At 40.3% G+C, this 16,087-nt stretch overlaps 2 protein-coding genes across 6 annotated transcripts in view; one reads left to right on the top strand and one right to left on the bottom strand.

Moving 5' to 3' along the window:
- Positions 1-16,087, bottom strand: part of Smr (Smrter) — a 657,953-nt gene that overhangs the window by 170,924 nt on the left and 470,942 nt on the right. For all 5 annotated transcript variants that reach the window (XM_067159726.2, XM_067159723.2, XM_067159722.2 and 2 more), the window contains exon 11: positions 11,325-11,431. In XM_067159726.2, the coding sequence (XP_067015827.2) occupies positions 11,325-11,431 (107 nt within the window). The remainder of the gene's footprint in view (positions 1-11,324; positions 11,432-16,087) is intronic.
- LOC136886861 (zinc finger and BTB domain-containing protein 42) lies at positions 330-2,477 on the top strand. The gene has a single exon (XM_067159727.2). It carries the CDS (start codon positions 398-400, stop codon positions 1,859-1,861), a length of 1,464 nt encoding a protein of 487 aa, XP_067015828.2. The 5' UTR covers positions 330-397; the 3' UTR covers positions 1,862-2,477.

The following is a 16,087-nucleotide window of genomic DNA, read 5'->3' as shown; positions in this document are numbered from 1 at the left end:
CAGATATTTTAGGTCCATAGGAAGGAGATAAGTTCACCAGTGTTATCCGGCACACGATAAGGAAATTTTACTATTCATTAATTCATTCAAGTCAATTTAACAAGATCGGACACGACAGCATAACGGAGCTTGATACTTTCATTGGCTATTATTTGGTGGGAATAAAAGAAAACACAAATATTCGTACTGGCAAGAGGAGTGTCCACCCACGAAGGGTATGAGCGAATTAGAGGGCGGCAGTAGTGCGCGCGCCTCGTCAGAGTCCAACCCCCCAGCGAGCGCCCGCCCCCGGCAGGAGGAGCACTGGAAGCGGCAGTAGAAGACGGCGAGCCATGACAGCCGGCCGCACCGAACGAGCGGCACCACGCTACGTCAACATGGTCCAGCGCGTGTAACAATGTACTCGCTGTACCGAGCATGGTTGATGAGGGACGCGGTGGCAGCGGCCACTCTGGCGACCCCTGCCGACGTTGTTGTCAATGTCGGTGGTTCGCGGCAGTTCGCAGCTCACAGGGCAGTGCTAGCAACTCACAGTGGTTACCTCAAGGCGCTCCTGTCCAGTTCGGGAGCAGGCTCCGAGAACGCTATGAGCATTTCGGTGCCCAACGTAAGTCCCGAAGCATTCGCTCCGCTCCTCACCTTCATGTATACAGGGTACCTGGATGTTACCCACGACAACATCTACGGCGTGCTACTGGCAACACACCTGCTCCACATGCCGCGCGCGCTCGATTTGTGTCGAGCCTTCCTGGTCCAGAATCAACAGCAGCCACGACTGCCAACATTGGTGAAGCCTATTCCTAGTCGCAAGATGTTACCCATGTTGCTGCCTCCAGGACCTTACTGGCCGCCGCCAGGTTATCACACACTGCCCCCTCCTGCGCCACCTCCACCTCCTCCTCACATGTTGCTACCCTCGGCGGACAACTCGCCGTTCCGCTCCATTTTGCCAGAACACCCGCTCCCTCAAACCGAACTGGTCCGGTCCAAATCACCACTCGCTGTACCGTCCACTTCTTCCAGCCGCAAGAGACAGTCACCGTCCCCACCATCCAGTGTGTCCCCCTGTCTCTCGGGGACTTCCCTGTCTTCAGACGACAGGCACGTCATCAGTACCTCGCCGCAACCCCCTAGGGCGTCAAAGAAGTCTCTACAGCACAAGGGTGGGAGAAAGCCAGTTCCTAGCAGCAGCAGCAGCACAACCACCACCACCACCACCACCACCACCACCAACAACAACAACAACAACAACAACAACAACCAGCACGAGGAAGAGAGCAGCAGCAATGGAGGAAGCAAGGTCATAATCGACGTGGCGTGCTGCGACGGACCAGTGCGTTTTCACAGGGTCCTGAACGATAACTACGGACTGGCATTGGACGACATTGTGGTGAGCGAGCCTGCAGAGGAGAACAAGGAGGACGAGGAGGAGGAAGACAAGAACAGCAAGGTCAGCAGCTCAGGCAGTGGTGACACGGTCTACACATGTCTCTACTGCAACCACACATTCAAGAGCCATTACTGCTATCAAAAACACGCTCGCAGACACATCAATCCAGTAACACTGGATCTCAGCAGACTTACAGCCAAACTGCTGACCGCAGATAAGGACAAGAGTTCATCATCCACCAACACCATCACCACCACCACCACCACAACATCCAGCAACATAGGTGTTCGCAGGGAAGTTCGTCTATTGGACATGAACGTGCAGTACTACCCATGTAAGACGTGTGGTTCCAAGTTCCCCAGTTATTACTTTGTGCACAAACACCGCAAGATGTGTCATGCTAATGAGGAAACAGACTCTGTTGTGAGTAGCGAGGAGTCCCATTCTCAGTCTCAGACAGCTACAGTGTAAGTCTCTCTTTGCTCAACTATATGTGTGATGTACATAACAAAATGTAGAAATACTATACAGTAAATATGTTTACCAAACATTTCAGCACTACTCAATTTCTCCTCTACATCCAGTGATGAAGTGTCACCTTCCTTTCTTAAGCAAGTACAGCTACAAAAGTTATCACAGGACTGCAAAATTAAGGGTCGTTTTATATATATATGTTTTATATATATCTTCTCACAATTCATATTAAACTTAAAATTTTTGGAGTGTTGAATTCAAAACCGAGCTCTGCTTTTTCTATCATGTAATATTTTTCCATAATATGCATAGACATGTTCAGCAATGCAGTGTTAATGAATTTGAAAACTGTCATGAAATGATACATGTCCTCTGGCAAATATAAAGAGCTCTTACTTTTTTCACAATTAACAATGCACATTCAGCCAAATGTCTTATTCTTTTGTTGGTAAAGTCAACTTTATACCAACAGTTACAGCCTTCTAGATTATTTTTCTGATGCTCACTAACACGTTAGTATTAAAACACAGGGTTATGCATGCTGCAACATTATCAATATATTAACATTATAAATAATAAATTAAGAAATTATGGAAAAATGGTATAGTGAACTTTTTTTTTACATCATGAGCTAAAATTTTCAAAGGTTTTTCATTGCATTTACAAATCAGTGCCATGAGTTGAAAATATTGTCATTGCCTATATTATAAATTTTGTATATTTTTCTCATGATACTCAACTGACACAACTTCTGAAGACGAATGGTTGATGATTCCACCAATAAACCATTTCCAATACTGGCTTTTGCTTCAGACTATATAAATTATTTCACCACAAGCATGGGTATTTCCAGTAACACAGATACCTGCTAGGTTTAAAAAAAATGATACCCAATCAATAGAAGAGATTGCATTAATTAATTACAAGTAATTAGCATTCGATACAAAGTGGACAAGTAGTAGTAGTAGTAGTAGTAGTAGTAGCAGTAGTAGTAGTAGTAGTAGTAGTAGTAGTAATAGTAGTAGTAGTAGTAGTAGTAGTAGTATTAACAATACATTCAAGTGTGTAATACGAATTTTTGCATAAAAATTCAATATGCATGTTCTGCGAGGGTGTGATTATATCACTTTAAAAATATAATAAAGAACATGTGTTTCACCCCAGATGTTTGCAATAAAATGACCAAATGCTTATTGCAGTAGGTATGTCGAATGGACACGAGATATTCTTATTTGCTCAAAAGGCAGCATACATCGATGTGTCTCTTTGATGTGAGGATTATGTTTGCATGGCAAACTGAGGGAATATGAACATATTTGATTATATCAGCTTCCCTTTAATCCAGTTCAGTCTACTCCAGTACAATCTGCTTTGCTAACCAGTAATTTCTCTTTTTAATCTCACTAACATAACAAGCCAAAGCTCAATTACAACGTTGAGCTTCACTGTTCGAGCAAAAGAACCACATTAGTTCACAAACTTGGGAGCTTCCAGTCCTAGCTGAGAGAAGGGCTTTCCTGCTGAAGGTGAGTGTAGTAAATACTGTTTTTCTTCAATCAAAAGACTGCACAAGTCCAGTGTGTCTAGGTCAAGAGTGTTACTTTCATTTTTCTATTTCAGACTCATTATCGTCTTTGATATCAAAGTGACTTGAGATGTAAAATTCTTGCTCATAAGATAGAGCGAGCTTGGCAGACTGGCCTACTGAGGAAAGCAATAGGAAACTAACTCACACCTCATTTCACTCCTGTTAGGTCAAGTAGCGTGGGGAGTGAATTAACATATGTATCAAGACAGAAGATTATTCAAATGACTCAGAATGAATATTGCTGAAAATGATATAACTACCAAAATAAAATATTTGTACACATCTAATTCACAGATTGCAAGGATTGTAGGAACACACGTCCTCTCTGTATAAAACATGGCGACACAGCTAAAACTGCTTTCATACGTTCATTTGAATGCTTTCTGAGCACAATACTAATATTTATGATGGTGTTTTCTCTTACATTTGCATATACAGGGTGTCCACCATATCCAAATTTTGAAATTCCCTGACATTTCCCTGTTTTCCAGACATAAAAACCAGTTTTTTCCCCGACACACAACGACAAAAAATAAAATTATAAAGGAAGTTTCCAGCTATGACAGTAATAATAAAATACATTTTGTAAGTTTCACATCCAAAAAGTAAATGAGCAATTAATGTGCATATTTAATTTCAAAACTTGGAAGTTGAATTTAGTCTAATTAAATTCACTTTGGAATTTAAAAAATGATTACCATTACTGCTTCAGCGAAGACATTTTTTCGTCTATAGCCACCAACGACTGTCGAGCTTCTGCCATCACCCTCCACTTCTTTTCTAATTCTTTCAGCAACAAAGCAGCCTTAATACCATGGCCGCAAACACAAATTTTCCTTTGCCTACCACAACGAACTCTATCACATAGGACTCCACTGCTTTTTCTTCTTCTTCCATTAAAGAAGATTCACCAGAGGCGAGATGTCTACAGAATTATCTTTCAAGAGAGCAAGTACCCAAAGCTGAGTTTATATGGTGCATGCATGTTGTCATGCAACACCATTCCTTACGTGCCAGTGAAGCAAGTGTACGTTTGTTCCCAGTAATGTTTCCAGACTCTGAAATCGCTTCGGAAGGTCACCTGCACACAACGAAAGTTGCATATACAATCACTCATGGTTTGGCTCCCTATTTTTATAAACAAGTTCTTGAGATGTGTAGTAAGTGCACACATTTGACCATTGGTTCTGACGAGTCACAGAATAAAGTTTCTCAGATGGGCCAAATGGATTTTGTAGTTCGTTGTTTCAACACTGATACTAATGAGGTATGCACTTCTTATTTTGATTCCGTGTTTCTTGGTCACTCTACCTCCTAGGACTTATTAAATGCTTTTTTGCAAGCACTGCAAGGACTCAATCTAAAAAAAAAAAAACTAAAAATTTCAATGGATGGCCCAAATGTTAATAAAAAGTTCCTTCGGGATATCGGTAATTTATTATTAGATGCTCCTATTTTGGAGAACATTGGACCTTGTGCCTTGCATACTGTGCACAATTGATATAAGATGCCAGTAAAAGAAACCCAGTGGAATATTGCAGAGTTTCTTCGTGCTCTTCACTTCTTGTTTTGTCCGACTCATTGGCTGAATGGTAAACGTACTGGCCTTCGGTTCAGAGGGTCCTGGGTTCGATTCCCGACCGGGTAGGGGATTTTAACCTTAAGGGTTTAATTACAGTGGCCCAGGCCTGCGTGTTTGTGCTGTCCCCAACATCCCTGCAACTCACACACCACACATGACACTATCCTCCACCACAATAACATGCAGTTACCTACGCATGGCAGATGCCGCCCACCCTCATCGGAGGGTCTGACTTACAAGGGCTGCACGCTGCTAGAAAAAGCCACACGAAATTATTACTTCTTGTTTTGCTACGTTCCTACACATTATTCAGGTTCAAACGTATTTCCTTTGAAATACTGTGCTATAAGATGGTTTGAAAATTCTTTTTTTTTCTTTTTTTTCCCTAGTTGTTTTACGTCGTAGAAAATTCTAAACTCATTGAACGTCTTATAGATATCTGACCTAATGTTGACAAACATGTGGAAGGAAGAAACAGAGACAAGAAAATCCCAAACTGTAACAGCTTCAAAATAGTATCAACTTCACTATCACTAAGATAGTGTATGCACTTCCTAACAATATCCGACACTAAAACAAGAATAGGTACATTATTATTAAGAATAAAAGAAATAAATTATTCGCGGCTAATGACTGCCATATGAAGGATGTTATGACTGATCGAGACCACGGTGCCAATTTTTGCCGAGCCTGGCTGAGTGGCTCAGACGGTTGAAGCGCTGGTCTTCTGACCCCAGCTTGGCAGGTTCGATCCTGGCTCAGTCCGGTGGTATTTGAAGGTGCTCAAATACGTCACCATCGTGTCGGTAGATTTACTGGCAGGTAAACGAACTTCTGCGGGACAAAACTCTGACACTTCGGCGTCTCCGAAAACCAAAAAAGTAGTTAGTGAGACGTAAAGCCAATAACATTATTATTATTATTATTATTATTATTATTATTATTATTATTATTATTGCCGAGTCACATTCTTGCCACTTGTCTTTCACGAACTATACTGAAGTATGGTACACAGACGAACTATATACTAACCAACACACGGATGTAAATAAAATTACATCTACACTGAAGACTATTAAACCTATACCGCACACGCCGAGCCAGGTAGCTTAACCACGTGGCTGCCAGGTGGTGATGTATTGTAGACAATACAGTTGGCAGCCAGCCTTAGAGATTGCACTCAATCTACTCAATCGATATGAATGGCAGCTTGGGACTAGATGGATCAAGACCGAATACATACAATCATACATCACAAACTCAAACAACATCTTACAATATGATGTCCCTTTATTTTAAATCTTGTTCTCTATTCACAAAATTACACGTGATATTACAAGCTACTAGTCGTGCCTGAAACTTCCGAACACCTCGCATGAAAGATAGGTTAGAAACTCAACATGACGCGGCCTGAACTGTGTCACGATGCATTACACATCTACACAAGGTTTACCTACGTCAGCACATTTAATAATTGTAATAATAATAAGAATGAGCACTTGAATGAGTATTAAGTTCAAGCGAATTTCACACTTTCCTGCATTCAGTGTTTTTCGTCTGTTTTTACATTTTACGAGGTTGAGACTATCGCACTCGTCATTACATAGTAAACAAACACAGTCATCCGTTGGGTTGTGGAATTTTGTCTATGTGCATATTTCGCTGTGGAAGCCATGTATTTAAGCGACTAGGAAACTGAGAACGCAATATAGGCCGCGCACTTCCCCAACAACACAGAATATTCAATAGAAAGCAGATCAAAACATTGAAAGTTCGATCGATCAGTCGATCGATCATAGTTGCTACTGCTACTTTATAGGCTATCCATATAGCTATTGATGCTATTGGTTACTTCACATTCGAGATCACACTTGATTTTTTTAATGTTTATTAAATTTTCTTTACAATTTATTCCTGGCATAAAAGGCATGCCCTACATTATGTTATAAAAACTGAAAAATGTGCTTCTATTAACGGATATATGCGGTATGTCAATTTTATCTGGCAGAAGAACGAATTTCCAGATTTTTTTCTGAATTCCCTGACATTTCCCGGTTTTCCCGTCATTTATCGAATTCCCTGACATTTCCCGGTTTACCCGGTTTTCCATACGGGTGGCCACCCTGATATAGCACAGCCTTTCAGTTACCTCAGCTATGATTTCTTGACACTTCCTAGCAATGACATTAGTGGACTGATTTCCCTTCCCATCCTGTACGGACTAGGATAATTTACAGACCAGGGTGTTAATTCTTAGGATAAAGAAAAACAGAACTTACTTGGACAGTCTCTAAATCAAATATGAAATATCAAACTACAGATAAATGGGTTATATACATGGCATTCTTCTTCCACATGCTGATGGGAGGGGAGGGATATAGAATGCAATATTTGGGTGCTACTGTAGTTTATACGTAATGTTCAGTCTATTGTATAACAACTATACATTAAGACATTGACATGCTCTGTACAACCTTGTTGATGGCAAATTACCAGATAATATAATGTTAAATTACTGTCTGTGTTTAGCAAGCATCTAACACCTATGCTCGTCTTTATTGGATAAGTCTGTAGAGCATTCTCCATTTGTTCTTTGATAAGAGAAAGGAAGTTTTCTGTGCACAAGCAAGCTGCAACCTTGTATCACATATCACTGGTGTGATTTCCCAGACCAATCAGCACATCTACTGTACATTGTTCAGCATTTTAAAAGATTGATATTTCTGTGTTAGTCGTGTCCACAGTAACAAGGAAATGCACTTTTTAATTTTCCATCATCTGTCTGTGGATCACAAGTTAATGGCTCAAGAGAATTTAATGAAAATCAGTATGTAAAGTCGGGGAATGAGATTCTAGAACCTAGGCTATAAATAATTTTATTCATGACGAGCGATCTGGTAGTTTAGGGGAAGGTAAAAAATTTCATCCTCAAATATTTATGTTATGTTATTAGTGATCCTGTGCCTGTTGCCATTTCTTGATGGATACAGTACTTTTGCATCCATCTCTTGGCACAGGCCAGAGTAAAGTGTAGCTTTCACCGAAGTCCCAGTCTCATCCATGACTGTGACAATATGGAAGCTGCTGGGGTATGGGTGGTGCTGAGTATTGACATTTGGAGCACAACTAGTGTCTGAGTATTATGAAAGGTGTTGCTTATAGGATCAGTCATGCTGCAGTGGCACCTTCTGGTCCAGTGAGAAAAGCAATGGCAAACTACCTAGTATGCCTCATTTGGGCTCTGCCATTGGTTTTTGTGGTTTTCCTATAACTGCACAGCCTTTGGTGGTGCTATCTGAGGATCCAACCAGCCTCTGGGCTGATGACCTAACAGACAGTGATCCTAAATAAATACTACATATCTAAAGTTGCTGCCTGCTGTCATTTCTTGATGGATACAGTACTTTTGCATCCATCTCTTGGCACAGGCCAGAGTAAAGTGTACTTTCCACCGAAGTCCCAGTCAACATCCATGGCTGTAACAATATGGAAGTTGCTGGGGTATGGGTAGTGCTGAGTAATGGCATTCAGAGCACGACTAGTGCATCTGAGTGTTATGAAAGGTGCTGCTCATAGGGTCAGTCGTGCTGCAATAGTACTTTCTGACCCAGTGCGGAAAGCAAGGGCAAACTACCTCACTCCTCATCTTGCCTAGTATGTCTCATGTTGGTGCTGCCATTGGTTTTGGGGGTTTCCTTATAACCGCATAACCTTTGGTGGTGCTATTTGAGGATCAAACCAGCGTCTGGGCTGATGACCTAACAGACAGACAGACAGATCTAAAGTTATTTAGAAGTAAATTTGTGATCATTTACGTCTTATACATTAAATAGCTACCAAAATACATCTACTCTAATGTACTCTTTACTGTACCAACTATAACAGAGATATTCATGAATTTTGATTTTTGTTGCTGAGTCCATATCAAAGCCAAACCACGAGAAAATGGGTTAACAGAATTTAATGAAAATCGGTATGTATAATCAGGTAAATGAAATGGAAATGAGATGGTGTATGGCTTTTAGTGCTAGGAGTGTCCGAAGACAAGTTCGGCTCGCCAGATGCAGGTCTTTTGATTTAATAACCTATGACAGTCTAGGCTGGATGAAATGGTAGTTCGGGGACGGTGCTTAAAATGTAGCTTTCAAATATCTATGTTACTGATCCTATCGAAAAGTATTACAAAACAAATGTTATACAGAATACAAGTTCCGATCATGTATGTCTTATACAGTTTTACAATACTATGATAATGGAATGAATGAATTTAGACTTTTGTTGTTTAGTCCATATCAATGCCGAGCATTACTAATATGGAAATATTGTTTAATTGTGTTAATAGGCAACGGTTTTTGTCAGGACTGTCTTAAGGTTTTAAACAGCGTGGGTCATCGGTCTGTATTGACAAGGGAAATTGTAAAGATGATTATAAAAATCCATTGAAAGAACATTCAGTTGAGGAATATACGACAAGAGGGAGTCCTGAAAGAAGGAAGGTGCCCTAATATCACAGAGTCAGAGGAAAATGTGAAGGCCTACAATACTGAAAGCTCAACAATAATATTACACTGACATACCTGCCACTTTACTTCAGGAGATTTTGATATGAAAATCAGGTAAAATCAGGAGAAATCAAATTGGTCAAAACTGCTTACTCTACAATTCTTGCGCAATACAGGAGCACTATGGTATATTTTAACACTTATTGTCTCAAAACCCGACTGTGTCTGGCTCCATGGCTAAATGGTTAGCGTGCTGGTCTTTGGCCACAGGAGTCCCGGGTTCGATTCTTGGCAGGGTCGGGAATTTTAACCATAATTGGTTAATTTCGCTGGCACGTGGGCTGGGTGTATGTGTCGTCTTCATCATCATTTCATCCTCATCATGATGCGCAGGTCGCCTACGGGTGACAAATCAAAAGAGCTGCACCTGGCGAGCCAAACTTGTCCTCGGACACTCCCGGCACTAAAAGCCATACACCATTTCATTTCAACCCGACTGTTGCTATACGAGGCTACAAGGCTAAAAACTGAACATCTCTATTCCCTCACAGGAAGTATGTGAGAAGATCGGTCCCCGATAATCCTTCCGAAAACTCATTCTCCACATGTGCGAATCAGTCAAGCGCTTAGTTTCCATTATTTAGCAAACGCATAGATTAATATATTGCATTACGCACCAGTGCAATTATGTGAAGTGCAATGCTATTTTAATCCAGTAATAAATTAAAATTTGCCGGAATTGTTTCCAACTGGCTCCTAAAATATCTACAAAAGTCACTGGTCGCTATCTTTGAAATTCTGTCACTAGATTACTAAAAAATACTCCAAATTTAGCGTCTAGTCTCTAGAATCAACTAGACTGCACGTGGATGAACACGAACATAGCATGCGAGAACGAGATACTCACAATCGATATACACCTCGTGATATACAGGTTTCAACAAACATCACACATTTGCGCGCATTTATCATATTAATAAATATCAATATTTAATTTGAAAGCGGCTAATGAGCGAAGGACTTCCGGCCACTGTAGTACAAAGCTGAAATAGCGGGATTTGAAAACAAATGTAAAACACCAACTAAGATCTGGAGGAATAACAGAATATTTGGGAGGCGGCAAAAACTGTCGAAGATTGGGAGTCTCCCACCTAAATTGGGAAAGTTTGCAGGTATGCATTCTTTGTTGTGATGTTATTTGTCTCTTCTGCTGCCACTCATCTCAGATAGATGGGATTACTGCTGTGTCCCAAATAAAACACATGCCTGAATTTGGTGGAAAGAAGCTGGGAAGTTAGATAACTTTGCGCATGCTATAGGATTGCCATCCCGTCATCGACGGGTATTACAGCTAGTCATCAATACACACATCATCACTGTTCATACAGCTGCTGTAAGACTTTGACATCTTTGTTCCCTGAGTATTTTAGGTTAATGCAGTTTTTATAAATCACAACATATTTGTAATTTCTGTTTAGTCCATGATATATAAGTTATATGCTTAATAATAATAATTAGGGTGCCTGCCGGGGTTGTCACTTGTATTGACATTTTGGACAAACAGGCCGCGTGGTCAATTATAACAATCTTAGGTTGGCCTGTGCAGACCTCCACCATCTCATACAGTCGGTATCTTGATAGGAGACTTTTTACTCAACCGTTGCATTCGCCATTCATCAAACCTACTTGAAGAGGAGAATTCTTAGTGGAACTTCAGGACAGTTCCTGAAGCTATACACTAAGTTCAGCTGAGAGAAAAATCCGAAAAAGCATGCATAGACTACTCACCCTGTGTATCGACAATCTCTTCATCACTTGTCTCCATTTCTTCATTACTTTTCTTCTTCTTGTCCTCTTTTCTTCGTTCCTTCTTCTTGCTTTCTAGTTTGCCTTCACTAAAATGAGAAGAAAGTCAACATCAGAAGCATGCAACATAACAGAGGCCACCTTCCTCCTCTATATTGTTCAACATGCCACTAATAGAGTAATACATTACACAGTATATTATTGCAATGGGAAAAATTAGGAGGAAAAATGACAAAAATTAACAAATGGATACACAGATCATTGCTCAAGGCATTAAATATATAGTATCGATAAGGTGGAATAAATATTTAATTTTGATTCATCAAATACTTCAGGGATCAATAAGGATCCTGAAGTTGATTGCTTGCAATGGATATTTTGTTCCGTGGTCTGTACAGAATACGGAGGCTTTGTATAGCCAGAATGAAGTAATAAAACAATATTACAGAAAAATTGTAGACACAAGGTTTACATTCTTAAGCTTTGATATTCTAATCTGAACCTCAAATCGAGTTTAACTGCTATTTAGTCCCTTTTCATTTCTGAAAACCAACCTCCATTGTTTAAATACTGCACAATTATTTCAATAAGTGAACTGAATAACTGATTAAAATTAATTATAATAACTCTTGTGCTGTTAAGTGAATAGCTTTCCCAGACTAAAGAGGAGGAGAGTGCAAAAAGTCAACCTGTAAGATGGACGTTTTCAAGCTCCACTTAATAACACAATCTTCTTCACAGCAACAAAACAAGCTGTGGATTGCTTACACTAAACATATTTGCTATAATAGACAGGAACTTTTAATTTGATTAAAAATTCATCCTGCAAGCCCACGCGCATACATTTTATTAATAACTTGCGTCCCCGGTCGGTCAATCCTCAATTAATCTGGATTGATCTGTATTGAAAATATTCCTCCATCTAGTTTTTAATAATAAACATGATACTGTTTACATTCCAACATGCAAATCAGTCAATATTGAATGGTATATTGGTTCTACCTTGTGTCAATATATACACAGCCCTTCCCTCCACAAAAACTGCTGCCATACTAGTAATTATTAAATTGAATATATCCAGCTGCTTTTATAATTAATTAATCTCTAGTCCTTAGTGCAGTGACCCAGACTGTAAGACAAGTGACATGCATCATTGTGCTTGAGCATCTAGGCAGCAGCAGATTACTGGGCTATGACAATGGAACAAAATAAAAATGCTTTGATCTTGAGAGAAAATTACAACTGAGTTTCCTTAAATCATTTCTACAAGACAGAAAACTTTATTTGAAACTAATATTTTCTCTATAGAGTCTTATATAAGTTATAGACTGCACTCATGTAATGTGCCTATTAACAATAGGCATCACGTTCGCATTGCACTTTGTCCCTTCTGACGGCAATCCGACTTTTAAAAAATTCGAATTTATATATTTAAAAGTTGGCAACACAAAATTAAGATAGGGGGCCATATATAGTCCGCGCACGTTTTAGCGATATTTTATTGTACGGGGTTGAGGAGTAAGGAGGGAGCTCCCCCGGTTCCGGTAATACTGCCAACTGAATGGAAATGAAATCAAAATTGAATCGATAATATGAATTTTCTAAACCTTTATTATCTTAAGCCAACAACTGTGCCATACACACATTATATAACATTTCTCGATGCGAATATTGTTCCTAGCATGCATTCTATAGTTTGGCTTTGCTGTGTAAACGACAACAGTACTAGTACGTAAAGTGTACGCCAGATGTCGCAGAGCGATGCATAAGCGATTCATAGTTTGTGTTTCAAAGGTTGCCAATACGAATCTCGAAGTTGCCTGAGGTCGACCGATTCAGCACTAGGTGCCTATCAACGAGCTAGAATAACATAGAGGGGCTGTATACCTGACATCAGCGCTCCCTGCTTGAAGCAAGTTGATAAGAGGCAGCCATGTTAACGGTTGTCAAAACAAAGCGAATTGGCGCGAGAGCATATGTTGAGGTGACAGGGAGATCGTGCATGCCAATTTAATTCCCTAAGTTTTAACAAGTGAAAAGATAGATTCTCGCTTTCAAGAATGCCAGCCGTAAGCTCAGCGTATGGTTGTACTAATCGGAGTAATAAAACCAAGGATATATCGTACTTTAAGTATTACTGAATTATAGCCGAGATTCCTTTTTGTAATTTCTGTTTGTAATTAAATCCATTTTATTGTTTACTTAGCGAAAGTACAGATAGCCACGGTAATAATTTGTCGAATTTTGTTTCAGATTTCGTTTAAAAAACAAGGAATTAACTGAACAATGCGTTGTGACGGCGAAAAGAGATAAATGGTATCCCGCTCAATTCAGTTGCTTATGCTCTGTACATTTCCAGCCCTATTTAATTTTCATTCACATTTACAAATAAAGGAAATGGAACGCCCACCACCAAGAAAACGTAACCACAAAAAATCACTTATTTCGTTCAAATGTACACCAAGTATGATAAGTACAGCATTTTACTGCTATTTTTGAAATGTATACAGCCTTTATTGTAGATGTCTGTTGCCTTGGTTTTTAAAACTACGCCACACTTCATAATGGACAACTTTCAAGCTAGTAATCCCAGTATGATATGGTAATGGGAGAAACATGACATCCCCCCTATATTATAATAAATAATTACACTAAACGATTATTGTGGTAAAGTATTCATGGGCCGCCTCTGTGGTGCACTGGTTAGCGTGAGCAGCTGCCACCCCTGAAAGCCCGGGTTCGATTCCCAGCTCCGCCATGAAATTTGAAAAGGGGCACGAGGGCTGTAACGGGATTCTATCAGCCTGGGGAGGTCAAATGAGTAGAAGTGGGTTCGACTCCCACCTCAGCCATCCTCGAAGTGATTTTCCGTGGTTTCCCACTTCTCCTCCAGGCAAATGCCGGGATGGTACCTAACTTAAGGCCACGGCCGCTTCCTTCTCACCCCCCCCCCCCACAAGGCCCCTGTTCAGCATAGCATGTGCAGCCCTCCCTCATAGTTGTATCCCCCGACCTAATGTCTCACGCTCCAGAACACTGTCCTTGAGGTGGTAGAGGTGGGATCTGTCGTTGCGTCCGTGGAAAAAACCAACCCGGGAGGGTAAACAGATTAAGAAACGAACACAGTACTCATGAGGATGCAATAATTTTAAAAATATTAACAGAATGAGGTTGTAACCTATTATAGGTCCCTATGATTTTAAGGTTTCCTGTCATAAATATTTATGTCCATCGTTTTTATTCTAATTTACGCTTAACCACAACAGCCAAGCAGGGTAACGCTCTTGTTCCGATTTCGAGGCCTATTCGTATGTCACTGTACGATGATTTCGAACTATCCTACAATCAACTGATCGTGATGTTGGTCTCGTGCCGCAATATGATGAAGTGGCGGTATTCGCTTTCATGCTTCAAGCTTTCGTCAACGGACTTTAATTCTCCCCCAGCGATTCTAAAATGCGCATTTTCTACACTTTTCGTCATTTAAAGGCCATGCCCCCTTGCTTGTGTGACAACAGGAAACATGGCGGACGTTCGTTCTATTAGGTTCACCCAGGCAGCGCTTCCGCCTCTCTATGTTATTCTAGTTCGTTGGTGCCTATGTATCGCTAAAAGGTGCGCGTACTATTCTCTCTCAGTTCTGATGTTTGGTCACCCCGACCATATCGGCAATTTATGTTTGTACTGAATGCTTCAGAGATATCATGAAAGATTTCAACAGTTAGGAAAGCATTTGTTTGAAGTTTTCTTGGTTTATTCAAATTCACGGTTTTAATTTGTTTTACTAATATTCAGTAATTGTTTATTAGACCTAATGCTCAATAAAAATCGTTAAATAACAATGTTAATACTTGTTTTGTAATAACATTAGTTTATTTAAAATTCCTGGTTTATAAACTAAGAACGTCCGAGATAATTTGTGAGATTTCGACTGCCCAACGACATCCAACAAGTTTAATCGAGCACTTTTAGCGCCGGGAGTGTCCAGGGACATGTTCGGTTCGTCGGGTGCAGGTCTTTCTATTTGGCGACCACGGGCAACCTGATGATGATGAGACTAGACTACTTCAAGGCTTAACGTCTCCATTCAACGGACGAATCGTCATCAACAGTGCCATATGTCCTCACTCCGTATGAATACTGTGGAGAGGTTTGGAATTGAATCCAGGCTTTTGGCACACAATCTAGAGATTAGTACTACCTCTCCTATCTTCCCAGCCAACATTCAAGCAACGGGACTCGAACGGGTTAACAGCGGGGTCCGCCAGGCTGCTGACAGGCATCCCAGATAGCATGTTTTTAGATCGAGGGAGTGGGAGCAGCTATAGTCTTTACAGCAAGGCCTGATCAAAAACTACATCGCCAATTAAATAATCAAGTTAATTTGTGATTTTCTGTTCTATATGGCATGTTAATATTTTTATGTCCCACTAACTACTTTTGATGGTTTTCGGAGACGCCGAGGTGACGGAATTCTGTTCCGCAGGAGTTCTCTTACAGTACGTGCCGGTAAAACAATCTACCGACACTAGGCTGACGTATCTAAGCATCCTCAATTACCACCGGAAAGTGTCAGGATCAAACCTGCTACACAGAATTTTGTACCATAGTCTATAGCCAATCTTCTGGTTGTATCTTATAAACAAACGTCACCATTCCTACTTGCCATGCGACCACGATTTCAGAATATTCAAAACAAAAATAAAGATGCATGATCGAAATTGCGCTTCTTTTCAATTTATCGA

Source organism: Anabrus simplex, chromosome X (assembly GCF_040414725.1).
Source record: "Anabrus simplex isolate iqAnaSimp1 chromosome X, ASM4041472v1, whole genome shotgun sequence".
NCBI classification, from domain to species: domain Eukaryota; kingdom Metazoa; phylum Arthropoda; class Insecta; order Orthoptera; family Tettigoniidae; genus Anabrus; species Anabrus simplex.
The sequence above is the reverse complement of the archived record's forward strand: the minus strand, read 5'-3'. Positions and strand labels throughout refer to the sequence as shown.

Excerpts from the sequence above, each read along its gene's own strand:
- LOC136886861 (XM_067159727.2), top strand. The coding sequence starts at position 398 with ATGTACTCGCTGTACCGAGCATGGTTGATGAGGGACGCGGTGGCAGCG.